The sequence below is a fragment of the Callithrix jacchus genome, chromosome X (assembly GCF_049354715.1).
Source record: "Callithrix jacchus isolate 240 chromosome X, calJac240_pri, whole genome shotgun sequence".
In the NCBI taxonomy this organism is placed as follows: domain Eukaryota; kingdom Metazoa; phylum Chordata; class Mammalia; order Primates; family Cebidae; genus Callithrix; species Callithrix jacchus.
Window position 1 is genome coordinate 146138750 of NC_133524.1, and position 13006 is coordinate 146151755.

General features: G+C 39.3%; 1 protein-coding gene across 3 annotated transcripts in view; it reads right to left on the reverse strand.

The window, feature by feature from the left end:
• The window catches only part of TMEM185A (transmembrane protein 185A), a 35488-nt gene that overhangs the window by 7675 nt on the left and 14807 nt on the right, over positions 1-13006 (reverse strand). For 2 of the 3 annotated variants that reach the window (XM_002763358.7, XM_078364164.1), the window contains exons 2-3: positions 7019-7195; positions 3870-4077 (exon numbers count right to left, since the gene is read on the reverse strand). In XM_002763358.7, the coding sequence (XP_002763404.4) occupies positions 3870-4077; positions 7019-7195 (385 nt within the window). The remainder of the gene's footprint in view (positions 1-3869; positions 4078-7018; positions 7196-13006) is intronic. The other variant, XM_078364165.1, reaches the window with a different exon arrangement.

The following is a 13006-nucleotide window of genomic DNA, read 5'->3' on the forward strand; positions in this document are numbered from 1 at the left end:
ATGCCCCTTTCAACAATACTGTCTACTCAAAACCATCTCGTATATCCTTCTTCTCATACCTCAGATTTGCCCTTGAATTGCACCTCTTCCTTTCAGGCTCCTTGAGGACCCTGTCACATCCAGCCATCAATTATAGATTCTTTACTGTATGTTGAACCCGACCCATTCCATTGATCTCTTTTAGCAGCATAGAAACAAGTTAACTCCTTCTCATTAAAAACAAAAACCCCCAAACCAAATAAACCCACCCCTTCCTTTGATCCAAGACCCTTCTTAACCTCAGGTTTCTTTATGTGAGACAGTAATGAATATATAAGCCCCTACTATCTCATCTACCATTCCCAGCTTCCTCCATTGTGATCTGCCCTCCACCCCCAAGACCACCAGGAAATAGCTCTCATCAAAGTCACTAATAACCAGGAGGCAACAGAAACACTTTAACTGGCATCCTACTGCTATTGTGGATGACTCCTTCATGTTCGCTCTCCTCCTGGCCTTCTAGAATCCCACCATGCAGTCTTAAGAGCCCTCTGGAGTGCTCTGGTAATTCCTTCTGTCTCCTTTTCTCCCTCCTTAAATGGTGATGTTCCCCAGAGCCACGAACTCAGTCTTCTCTACCCCCTCAGGGAGACAGACACACAAACACACATACTTTCACTCACCCATTGTACCCTGGACTGAGGGAGAAGAAATTTCAACCAGACCCTTGGCTTGCATTACTTCCTTAGTGGTTAGTTCTCAGATCTGTCTCCAATTTAGCCTTCCTGCTGTGTAGCAGACACAGCTGTACATAGGCTACTTGGCTCTCCTATAGGCACCTCACATTTGAGGTGCCAGTCCCAAATAGAGATCATTATCCCCTGCACCTTAGAACCTTGTCTCTCCTCTTTCTGTAGCCTCCCATGTCATTTTGAGGCCCAACAGTGGTCTCATTTCTCAAGCCATGGGCCTGGGAATCACTCTCTATTCTTTTTCCCATGCTCTCAAGTTCTGTCACCACATCCAGTCCACTGTACCATCCAGACTCTCTTGAATCCCATGCCCACTTTCTATCTGATGACTGCCTAGTGACGTGTTCTTCCTCATCATCCCCCTATCACTTTAGCAACTTCCTTATTAACCTCTCACCTCCAGCCCAAATGCTCTGCAGGCTGCTCCTCACTCTAGTAAAACACATTCTGTCCACAGAATCTAAATCTAAGACCAGGCCCAGAGCTTCCCAAAAGTTTTCAGTACACAGGTACATAGGGAATTTCATAATTCCTCCATAAACCTGTAGGCCAAAAGAAATCCCTAATGTGGCTGGGAATGCCAACAGTTGCACTGATTTAAGTAATTATGTCAAACTTAGTATTTCTGTCCTAAGTAGCCATTTGAAAAAATAATTCACATAAAACTAAAGAAAAATGTTTATTTTAAATAACCAAAACTAATTCCCAGTTGGATGTGTGTGCCTATCAGGTGGCTCACCATTTCCCACACCTTGGAATCAAACAAGGCACTCCCACTCTTGTTGACTGTTCTTCACCTGAATTTTCACACGGCACTAGCCTTTTTTTTTTCCACAGCAACTGCCAAAAACCCAGCTTCTTAAAGATATGATGTCACTGAAAGGAATGTAGTGTGGCCTAAAAATAAACCTGTAAACCATTTCAAGCTTGGAGTTTGTATGATGTCTCAACAAATGTCAGGTATTAACTGTTTTCCTCAAAATGTTCACTATCCCCTGGTGCCCTATGAGTGCAGTGGGGTGCCTGGGGCACTTCAGCACAGGCTCTGTGGGCTGACGATGTGGCCCCTATTCGACCCAATCCCTCTGTAGAGGCTCCCTTTCTTCTCAACTCCCACAGTTCCTTCCTTTCCACCTTATGCTCCTGTCCTATCTGAACCGCCACAGTCCACTCAGCTAATGGAGTGTCTCCGGCCTCTAGGCTTCAGTATGTCCTCAAAATGCCATCCCTTCCCTCCCAACACAGGGCTCCTTGGAAGACTACCTTCCCCTATCTGTATGAGCCTACTCCAAACCACCCCCTCGCCAATATAGGTACTTGTTCTTGTGTAACAAGAAGAGAGAGCTCAGCTTCTGGTATGTGATTTCTTCTAAGGGTAGGAATGCCAAGAGTGTGAATATATGAAAGACTTACTTTCTATAATTCAGGCCCAATGCAGTCCTAGCCCTTGTATAGTTTTCCCTCGGTATCTGTGGGGGACTGGTTCCAGGAGTCCCCATAGATACCAAAATCCATGGATACTCAAGTCCCTGATATAAAATGGGAATTGCAGGGAGGGTGAAAGTGGACCATCAGATACTCTCTCTCCATAGCCCACTCCTACCTACCAGTCACACCCATGTTGTGGCCTTTTCACCAGCATGAGAATCAGGGAATAGCTATTCTCTGTTCAAGGCCAAACCCTTCCTGGTGCTCTGGGTCCCATTCTCCCTCTGAGTCCCATGGGGCCTTGTTCCATCATTGTCCCTCTGGTCTAGATACCTTTCCCCTATGCCCATACCTGGGGTCCGAGTTTGTATGCCTGACCCATAGCTGCTATGTTTACTTCCTAAGCCAACTGCAGCCTTCTTCCTTCACTCTTTGTCCACAGTTCTCCCCTCAACACATCAGGAGTCAGCTTTGGGCCCTCAGCTTTTGTGCACTTATGTAGTTATGTGCCTGGGCTTTAGAGTTGGGCTGACTGAAATGAAATCCTCGTCCTGCCCTTTCGCATGTAGCCATGAACAAATGACTTACCTTCTCTGTACTACCTCACAGGTTGTGAATACTGCATGTGAGGTGCCTCACACAATGCCTGGCACACAGTAAGTGCTCAATAAATGTTATCTGCAATTATTTTCATTACTAGTATTACTAGTCTTGGTATTTTATTCATCTGTATATCCCTTATGATTAGGGGAAAAAGGGTTGGCATATAGTAAATACTTGATAAATGTTTATTGAATAAATAAACAAACATCAGGATAAGCTAACCAGAGAGCAGGGGAGGTGCTAAATCATGGGGCCTGGGGTTGGGAGATGGTCAGTTTTGAGTGTCAAATGGCTGGGCTATAGTACCCAGATATTTAATCAAACACTAAGCTTGGTGTTGCAGTGAAGTTACTGACTTTGAATAAAAGAGATTACCCTCCATAGCATGGGGGAGGGCTCATGAAATCAGGTGAAGGCCTTAAAAGCAAAAACTGTGGTTTCCTGGAGATGAAGAAATTCTGTACCAGGATTGCAGCATCAACTCCTCCTGGGTCTCTAGCCTGTCCACCTGCTCTGCAGATTTCAGACTTGCCAGCCCCACAATAATGTGAGCCAGTTCCTTAACTCTCTTTATATGTATTATCTGTAACTAACCTATTAGTTCTGTTTCTGATTGACATAGGATGTGAAGCTGGGAGAAGGCCGATGTCTTGGGTGAAAAGCCAATGTTCTAAGTGAAGAAAGAAAAATGATTATTTCCCTTGTCTTTTGTTGACTTGTCTTATGACTTAGAGCTGTTAATGTTCAAGCTCTTCCTAACAAAGAGTAAGAAATTAACATCTGAATAACTGAGCAGAACATTTTACTTTTGAAAACATTTTTTTTTTTTTGGAGACAGTTTCACTCTGTCACCCAGGCTGGAGTGCAATGGTACAATCTAGGTTCACTGCAACCTCCACCTCCTGCGTTCAAGTGATTCTCCCACCTTAGCCTCCTGAGAAGCCGGGATTATAGGCATGTGGCACCACGCCCAGCTAATTTTTGCATTATTAGGAGAGATGGGATTTCACCATGTTGGCCAGGCTGGTCTTGAACTCCTGACCTCAAGTGATCCGCCCGCCTTGGACTCCCAAAATGGAAAACATTCTTAAATATATGAAATCTCACCTCTAGTGACCTGTCATGTCGAAAGCCCCAAACGCAAGCTGCAACAGACACTGGGGAAACGAAGAACAGTGGCATGAAGACCAGGAGCCAGAAATGGCTTCCCCTCTCGATTCTGTCACAGACCAGAACTTCAAACATCAACAAGAGCAAGTGGATGCCCACTGCAATCAACATGGCTTTAAACTCCACACACGTTTCTCCTTCTGCTCTAAAAAGGGAGAGAAGAAGAAAACACCCTCAGTTCAGAATCTCCATTATAAGCAAGCAGTTCAGGGCAAATACCAACTTACGTTGATACTTTGAATTTTACTTCTAAATTTGACAAAAGCAAAGGGAAATCAGGTAGAAAGCTAACTTAAATGTAAGCTTTGATAGGCAATCTCTGAAACATTGAAGAACTACTACAGAGGTCAGAAAGGGATAACATGGGGAGAAATGCCAGATGTAGGTGACAGGGATGGAGGCAGCAAACCACATTGCCATGTGTGTACCTATGCAACAATCCTGCATGATCTGCACATGTACCCCAGAACCTAAAGTACAATAAAAAAAATCCTATACAATAAAACAAAATATGAATAACTTTAAAAAAATGAAGATTACAACAAAACCAGACGTTAATGTTTTAACTGTACAAGGATATTCTCAAAAGAAATAACCAGTTTTGATTTCCCTGACAATGTACGTAAAAACTTCTATTCACATCTTTAAATTCAACAAGAGTTACTTCCAAGATTTTTTTTTTGGGGGGGGGAGGAAGGCAGGAAGGAAGGGAATAAGGGCTTCCAAGATTATTCAAGCTGATTGCTTCTACTGCTAAAACCAGACAAATATCCATTAAGTCTCATGATCTTTATTTTTCAATGAATTAAAAACCACATAAACCACACTTCACACAATATTATAAAAATGACTAGTTCTATGAACAAATGTCAGTTATATTTAAACAATATATAGTAACTATTGTTAGGTGCTATTCTTAAATTTAAATAAAAAGTATAAATGATTTTTATTTTTCTTTCTATTCCATTAAGATAAATTAATACCTGCAGATGAAAGAGAAAGAAAAAGAAGAGTTAAAACTGTTCTCAAACAAAATCAGTTTAATTAGCTAAGTATCATGCGTAATAACCTAAACAGATCTACAATTGAGCAATGGTAAGGCCACCAATCAGGAAAAGGCTCTATAATGCATTTGAAAGGCCTACAATGTTTATTCAAAATACAGAGAAACATTTATGATACACATGTCTTGAGGGTGATAAATACACCAGAGGTTAGATCATAGAGAAAATGCTATCAAAGATTATTCCTAGGAATCAAGCGCGTTCCATGGGTTAATGTTAACACAAGAATGACTACGCCCATACATTCCTTACATCCAACACCACATAAATAATTCTTTCCTTGTTCAAAACATCTTAAATAAAACCAACAAAGAGAAGTTTGAGTATATTCCAAATATCAATTAGTAGAACCTAAATGTTTAACTTTTCATTCTTTGAGAAGCAAACATTAGATATCTGAAAATATCTCATAAAAAAGAAAGCAGGCCAGGTGCGGTGGCTCACGCCTGTAATCCCAGCATTTTGGGAGGCCAAGGTGGGTGGATCACAAGGTCAAGAGATCGAGACCATCCTGGTCAACAAAGTGAAACCCTGTCTCTACTAAAAACACAAAAAATTAGCTGGGCACGATGGCACGTGCCTGTAATCCCAGCTACTCGGGAGGCTGAGGCAGGAGAATTGCCTGAACCCAGGAGGCGGAGGTTGTGGTGAGCCAAGATCGCGCCATTGCACTCCAGCCTGGGTAACCAGAGCGAAAATTCGTCTCAAAAAAAAAAAAAAAGAAAGCATATACAGCCACACAGGTCATCAATCTTTCAAAAAGAAAAATCTAAAAACTTTGAAACAGCTATACATGAATGTCTCCCACCTGCCAAAGCTCTCTGTGTAACTGTTTTACAGTTCTTAGATATGTATGTGATATGTAACTTACACAATCTGAATCTTAGAGTTAGTAAATAAGAATTTAAAGAGTTGAAGAAGTGGCTGGGCATGGTGGCTCATGCCTATAATCCCAGCACTTTGGGAGGCCAAGGCAGGTGGATCACCTGAAACCAGCCTGGCATGGTGAAACCCTAGCTCTACTAAAAATACAAAAAATTAGCTAGGAGTTGTGGCAGGTGCTTGTAATCCCAGCTACTCAGGAGGCTGAGGCAGGAGAATCACTTGAACCCAGGACGTGGAGGTTGCAGTGAGCCGAGATCGTGCCGTTGCACTCCAGCCTGGGCAAAAAGATCAAAACTCCATCCCCCAAAAAAAAAAAGTTGAGGTAGTTTCAACTTTACACTTTTCCCACATGAGCAGCTGCCTACTGGGAATTCCTGTACTCTTCATCTTCCTAGTGAAGGTTCATAATAGCCTCTCATTCTTAAATCCCCCTTTTTTCCTTTATGTAGTTACAGTCTCTGTGGCAGAGAAGGGAAAGCCTCTCACAGGTCCCAGAAACACCAGGCTGCATGCTGGAGTGAGCCAACTCCCAGGAATTTGGGTCAGCATCTAAGAGCAGGGAGGGCAAAAGTTGGATATGGTAAAGGGTACCCCTCTCCACTGCCCCCAAAGGCTCTGCTTTCCTTCTTAGCATCCAGCCCTCAACTTTCCTAATTTCCCAGCTGCTATCTCAGGGACTCATGGTCTCCTGGCTAAGCCACCTCCCCACACTGATAATAGTCCTCAAGCTCTGAGGCTAGGAGGGTGGCACAGGGGAGTCCCAGTTCCAAAATTGAGCTGGAGAAAGATCTTTCATGAGCAAACATAATATGAGTGTTTTCTCCTAAAAATGGTGGTTTCATGTTACTTAGTCTAGTATGGCATACCAGTTCCATATTCGGGGTGCATTTTGGATTATACAGGCATTTGTAAGCTGACTGGCAACTTAATTACCCTCAAATGGTACTGCTTTTGTAAGAAAATACATACCCAACACCAAAATTTCAAAAACACAGAAGAGATTTGTTAGCTTATACTATAGTTCTAACACTCCAGATAGGTAGAAAATAAAATGGTCCTTAATTCATCAAAAGTGAGAAAAGTCAAGATATTGCTCCCTCATGATAGTGACTAATGGGTTTTATAAAGCAGTATTACCGATATTGAGGATTTCGTGCCCAGACTCCAGTTCCAACTGAGGCTCCAACAATGACCATTAACTTCCACAGCCATATTGGAGCAAAGACAGCCCAGTAACTCCACTGTATGATGCCATCCAAACGAAGGGCCAGCAGCACAGAGAACAGCAGCAGACAGGCATAGATGAGGAATTTACTAGGAGAAAAGGAGAATCAGAGGATTCACTTTTACAAACATGTGATACTGAAATGGGGAGTAATAAGAGCAACATCTGTCAGCACGTAAAAGGAGTCACTAACTCAACAACCATGTATTGGAAAGGTCTATGGGGCAGACATAATGTGTTAGGAACAAAAGAAACATAAAGAAGACTAAAATAAGTCTCCTGCTTTCCAAGGCTTCCTCATAAAAGGAAGTCCACACAGAAACATATAATACAGCATGATGTTTGTGATGAGAGCTTGGAAGAGGAAATACAGATTGTGTCTGAGGTACTCAGAAGCAGAGAGGTGATGACCCTGGAGCTGGTTCCAGAGGGCAAGTAGGAAGCTGCCAGCGGGAAGTAAGATGAGGAAGTATTCCAGGCAGAAGGAACTAGCTATACCAAGACACAGAGACTGGAAAAGGCTGACATGCTCAGAATATGGTCAAGTTCCGTCACTGGCTGATTATATTTCTAAAAAGGGAGGCATCTGTCATATTCATATGGCATGAACATTTTAGTGCATGTATTATACTTTCCATAACTGAGTAAGTTACACATACACACATGCTCATCCCATATAAAAGGGAATTGCTACAGAGGATGTCCTTGAAATATTAACTGGAAATTACACTCTTGAGGACTTCTATTTCTAGCCTTGATATAATAATAGTAATATAATTTACCTTCCCACCTAAATAAGAAACTTGATACAGTCTACAAAAGAACAGTTTTCAGACATTGACAACAGGCAGTGGAGAACAGGTGAGAGGGAGGAAACAAAGGAATTAAATCCTACTATTGCCCCAGTTTGTAGACTAGAGGCAGTTTCCAGGTTGAAGCAAGACAGTAGTTAAAACTCAACCCTATCAATAATTATATTAAACATAATGGCCTAAATACCAATTGAAAGACAAAGATGATCAGATTGGATAAATAAGCAAGACAACTATATGCCATCTATAAGAATCCTACTTTATCTATCTATAAAGTCACAGAGAGATTAAAATCAAAAGGAAAAAGTTATACCAAATAAACACTAACCAAAAGAAAGAGATGGAATGACTATATTAATATTTGTTTAGTCTTCCATTGCTGCTGTAACAAATTACCACAAGCTTAGCAGTTTAAAACAATGTAAATTTATTATCTCACAGTTCTATATAACAGAAGGCCAGATGGGTTTGGTTGGTTTCTCTATTTGGAATCTCACAAGGCTGAAATCAAGGTGTCTGTTGGTGGAATGCTTATCAGGGGACTCTCGCAAAATCCACTTCTAAGCTCATTCATGTTGTTGGCAGAATCCAGTTTCTTGTGGTCGTAGGACTAGGGCACCTATTTCTCTGCTCGCTATCACCTGGCAGCTGTCCTTAGCTACTAGGGGCCTCTCTTGGGCCCTTGCAAATAATCCCCTCCAGGTGGGCCCAGTATAATCACACGAGCCCTTAAAATAAGAAAACAAAAGAGTTAAGTTGGAGAAATGTGGTGGAAGAGAGATGAGGCAGAAGTTAGAGAGATTCCAGACTTAAGAAGGATTCAGTCTGTCACTTCTGGCTTTGAACATGGAGGTAAGGAACCATGAGCCAAGGAATACAGGCAAGCTTTACAACGTGAGAATAACTCACAGCTGACAGCCAGCAAGGAAAAGGGGACCTCATCCCTACAACCCCAAGGAACTAAATTTTGACACAAGCCCAAATGAGCTTGAAAGCAGATTAATCCTTGGAGCCTCCAGAAAGCAATACAACACTCCTAACACTTTAATTTTGATCTTGTGAAATTAGGCAAAACACCCATTTGAGTCATGCTGTACCCAGACCTAAAGAACTGAGAGACAATAAGCTTGAGTAGTTTTAATAATTTGTCATGATAACAACAGAAACTCATGCTAATAAATATATCTTCAAAGTACCCTTTGCCATGTAAAATAAGATATTCACAGATTTCAGGGCTTAGGGCCGGGATATCTGTGGGAGTGGGGCACTCTGCCTACCATACCATAAGGCACAGTATATTTTTGAACAAGGACTATTTCCAGGGACAAAAAGAATTAGTTCATAATGATAAAGGGGTCAATTTGTCAAGAAGATCTAACACTCATAAATGTTCATATATCTAATAAAAAAGTTTCACAATACATGTAGAAAATACTGATTAATCTAAAAGGAGAAATTAAAAAATTGAACTGTTATAAATGGAAATTAACATTCCTTTCTCAGTAACTAACAGAACATACACAGAAAATTACTAAGGATATATATGATTGTAGCAACACTATCAACCAACTTGACCTAATTAATATTAATGAGTTCCTCCCAGCACAAGCAAAATACAGATTCCTTTCAAACACACATGGAACATTTACCAGGACAGACTGAATTCTGGGCCATAAAACAAGGCTCAGCAAATTTAAAAGGACTGAAATCATACAAAGTAAATAAGCACAATGGAGTCAAAGTAGAAATCAGCAATAGAAAAATATCTAGAAAATTCTCAAAATATTTGAAAATTAAATGCCATACTGCTAAATAATCCATAGGTCAAAGACCATGAAGAAAATTTAAAAAATGTTTTGGACTAATCGAAAGCAAAAACACAGTATGCCAAAATTTGTGAGATACACTAAAGCATTACTTAAGGGAAATTATAGCATCCTATTACATTAGGAAAGATCTCAAGTTTCTAAGATTCTATCTTACAAAACTAGAAAGGGAAGAAAAATTTTAAAAAGCAAACAGAAGGAAGAAAATGATAAATATAAGCACATAAATCAATAAAATACAGTAAAAAGGCATTAGAGAAAAAATCAATATAACTAAAAGCAGTTTCTTTGAGAAAATAAGAAAATTGGTAAATCTAGAGCCAGAGTAATCGGCAAAAAAAGTAGGCTCAAATTACCAATATCAAGAATGACAGCACGGATATCACCACAAATTCTAAAAATACTAAAGGGATAAGTACAGGATATTATAAACAACTTTATGCCAGTAAATTTCTTGAAACAAAGACAAGGAAACTGTAATTCTAGTTAAAACCTTTTTCACAAAGAAAATGTTGGCCCCGGTAAAATCTACCAAACATTTAAGGAGGAAATAGCACCAATTCTTCACAAACTCTTGCAAAAAAGATGAGGTGGGAACATTTCCCAATTTATTTTAGGAAGCCAGCATTACCCTGATACCAAACCCTGACCAAGAAAGAAAACTACAGACCAATATCTCTCATGAATAGAGACGCAGAAATCCTCAAAAGATTTTAGCCCATTGAATTCAGCAATATATAAGGATACTATATTAAGGCTAAATGTGGTTTTGCTAGGATTGCAAGATCACAATATCTTGGATTAAGATCTGAAAATCAGTTAACATCCTTCGTGGTATTAGTAGGCTGAAAAAGAAAAATCACATGATCATCTCGATAGCTGTGTAAAAAGCATTTGACATAATTTGCTACTTATTCAAGATAAAAGCTCTAAACAAATTAGGAATAGAGAAGCATCTATAAAAAACCTATAGTTATAATGCCTAATGGTGAGAGAAGCAATACTTTCTCCTTAAGACAGGAAACACAGCAAGTGTGTCCACTTCAACTTATCTATTCAACATTGTACTAAAGGTCCTAGCCACAACAATAACATAATAAAAAGAAATCAAAAGAATACAGTTTTGAAATAAAGAAGTAAACCTGTCATTATTTACAAACAATATGATTTTCTGCGTAGGAAATCCTAATGAATTTACAAAAGAGCTAGTAGATCTAATAAGTGAATTTAATAAAATTAAAGTATACAAGATAAACATATGAAAGTTAATGCATTTCTATATAATTTGTCTAGGTATGACAAATTGAAAACAGAAATTTAAAAATATATATCATTTACTCCAACTTTCCTATACATTTAAAACTATTCAAAAATTAATAGTTTATGAAAAATCCATTTATAAATAACATCACAAATATAAAACATTTAGGGTAAATCTAACAACATTTATGCAAAACCTATATACTGAAACCTACCAAACACTGGTAGGACTGTGGGGAAGTTATAAATAACAGAAATTTATTCCTCACAGTTCCAAAGGCTGGAAGTTGGAGATCAGGATGACAGCATGGCTGGGTTCTAGGAAGGGTTGTCTTTTGGGTGGCAGATGGCAGACTTCTCATACCCTTCACACGGTGAAAGAGAGTGAGCTAGCTCTCTGTTCTTTTCTTATAAGGGCACTAGTTCCAATCATGAGGGCTCCACCCTCACAACCTAATCACCTCCCAATGCCCCGCCTCCAAATACCATCATATCGGGGATTAGAGTCAATTTGTGATTTTTGAGGGGATGCATTCAGTTCATAACTGCCAAGACAAATTAAAGATCGAAATAAGTGGAGAAATATACTGTGTTCATAGATTAGACCACTCAATACTGTTAAGATTTACATCCTCCATGTATTAGTTTCCTATGAGTGCTATAACAAGCTACCCCAAAATTGGTGACTTAAAATAGCATACATTTATTATCCTAAGGCCAGAGGTCCAAAAAGGGTTTCACTGGGCTAAAATCAAGATATCAGCAGTACTTACTCCTTCTGGAGATTTTAAGGGAGAATCTATCACTTGTTTTGTCCAGTTTCTAGAGCTGTATTTCCCTGGCTCATGGCCCCTTCCCCTGTCATCAAAACCAGCAGCATAAAATCTTCCAATCTCTCTCTGCTTCCATCAGACTGCCTTCTCCTCTTAATATTATCTCCCTCTTTTAAGACCTGTGATTGACTGCATTTATTGCCCACTTGAATAACCCCATCATCTCAAGATCTTTAACAGGTTCCATGGAAGTACATTTCTTTGAGGGCCATGATTTAGCCTATCAAACTCACCAAGTTAATCAAATTATTTTAAAGACTCAATCCAATCCCAATGAAAATTGGGAGCCAGCAGGTTCTTCTATAAAACAGACCCATACTTATAGAATCAGTTAATTTTCCACAAAGGTGCCAAGGCAATTCAACGGAGAAAAAATGTTTCAATAAACAGTAGAACAACTGGATAAATGAGGAAAGTACACCTTGACTCTTAACCTCACAACATATACAAAAATTTATGTGAAATGGATCATAGACCTAAATGTCATAAACAAAACTATAATATGTCCAAAACACATAGGAAAAAAAATACTTGCAACCTAGGGTTAGGCAAACATTTCTTAGATGGGATATGAAATTGGACTTCACCAAAATGAAAAACTCTTACTCTTTAAAAGATACATATCATTAAGAAAATGACAGCCAAGCCTACAAACTGGGAGACCATACTCTGTAACCTTGTTTCTGACAAAGTACCTGTATCCAGTATATAAAAAGGACTTTTGCAGCTAAAAAAATAAGTGAACAACCTGATTAAAAATGGCCAAAAACTTCAGAGACATCGCATCAAGGAAGGTATACAAAAAGCAAATAAGCACACAAAAAATACTATTTTCAGGTATTAGGCCAATGCAATACCTAAAACTACTTAAAACTACAATGAGATAAGATTACACACACACTATATCTCTTATGTATGCTGGTGGGAATGTGAAATAGTATAGCCACTTTAGAAAATACTTCAGAAGTTTCTTATACAGTTAAGTGTATACTTACTCTATGGCCCAGCAATCCCACATCTAAGTGTTTTACTCAAGAAAAAGGAAAATATATGTCCACACAAAGACTTGTATTCAAATATTCAAAGCAGCTCTATTCATAATTGACATTGGTGACAACCCAGATATCCATAAACTGTTGAATGGTTAACCCAATTTTGGTATATCCATT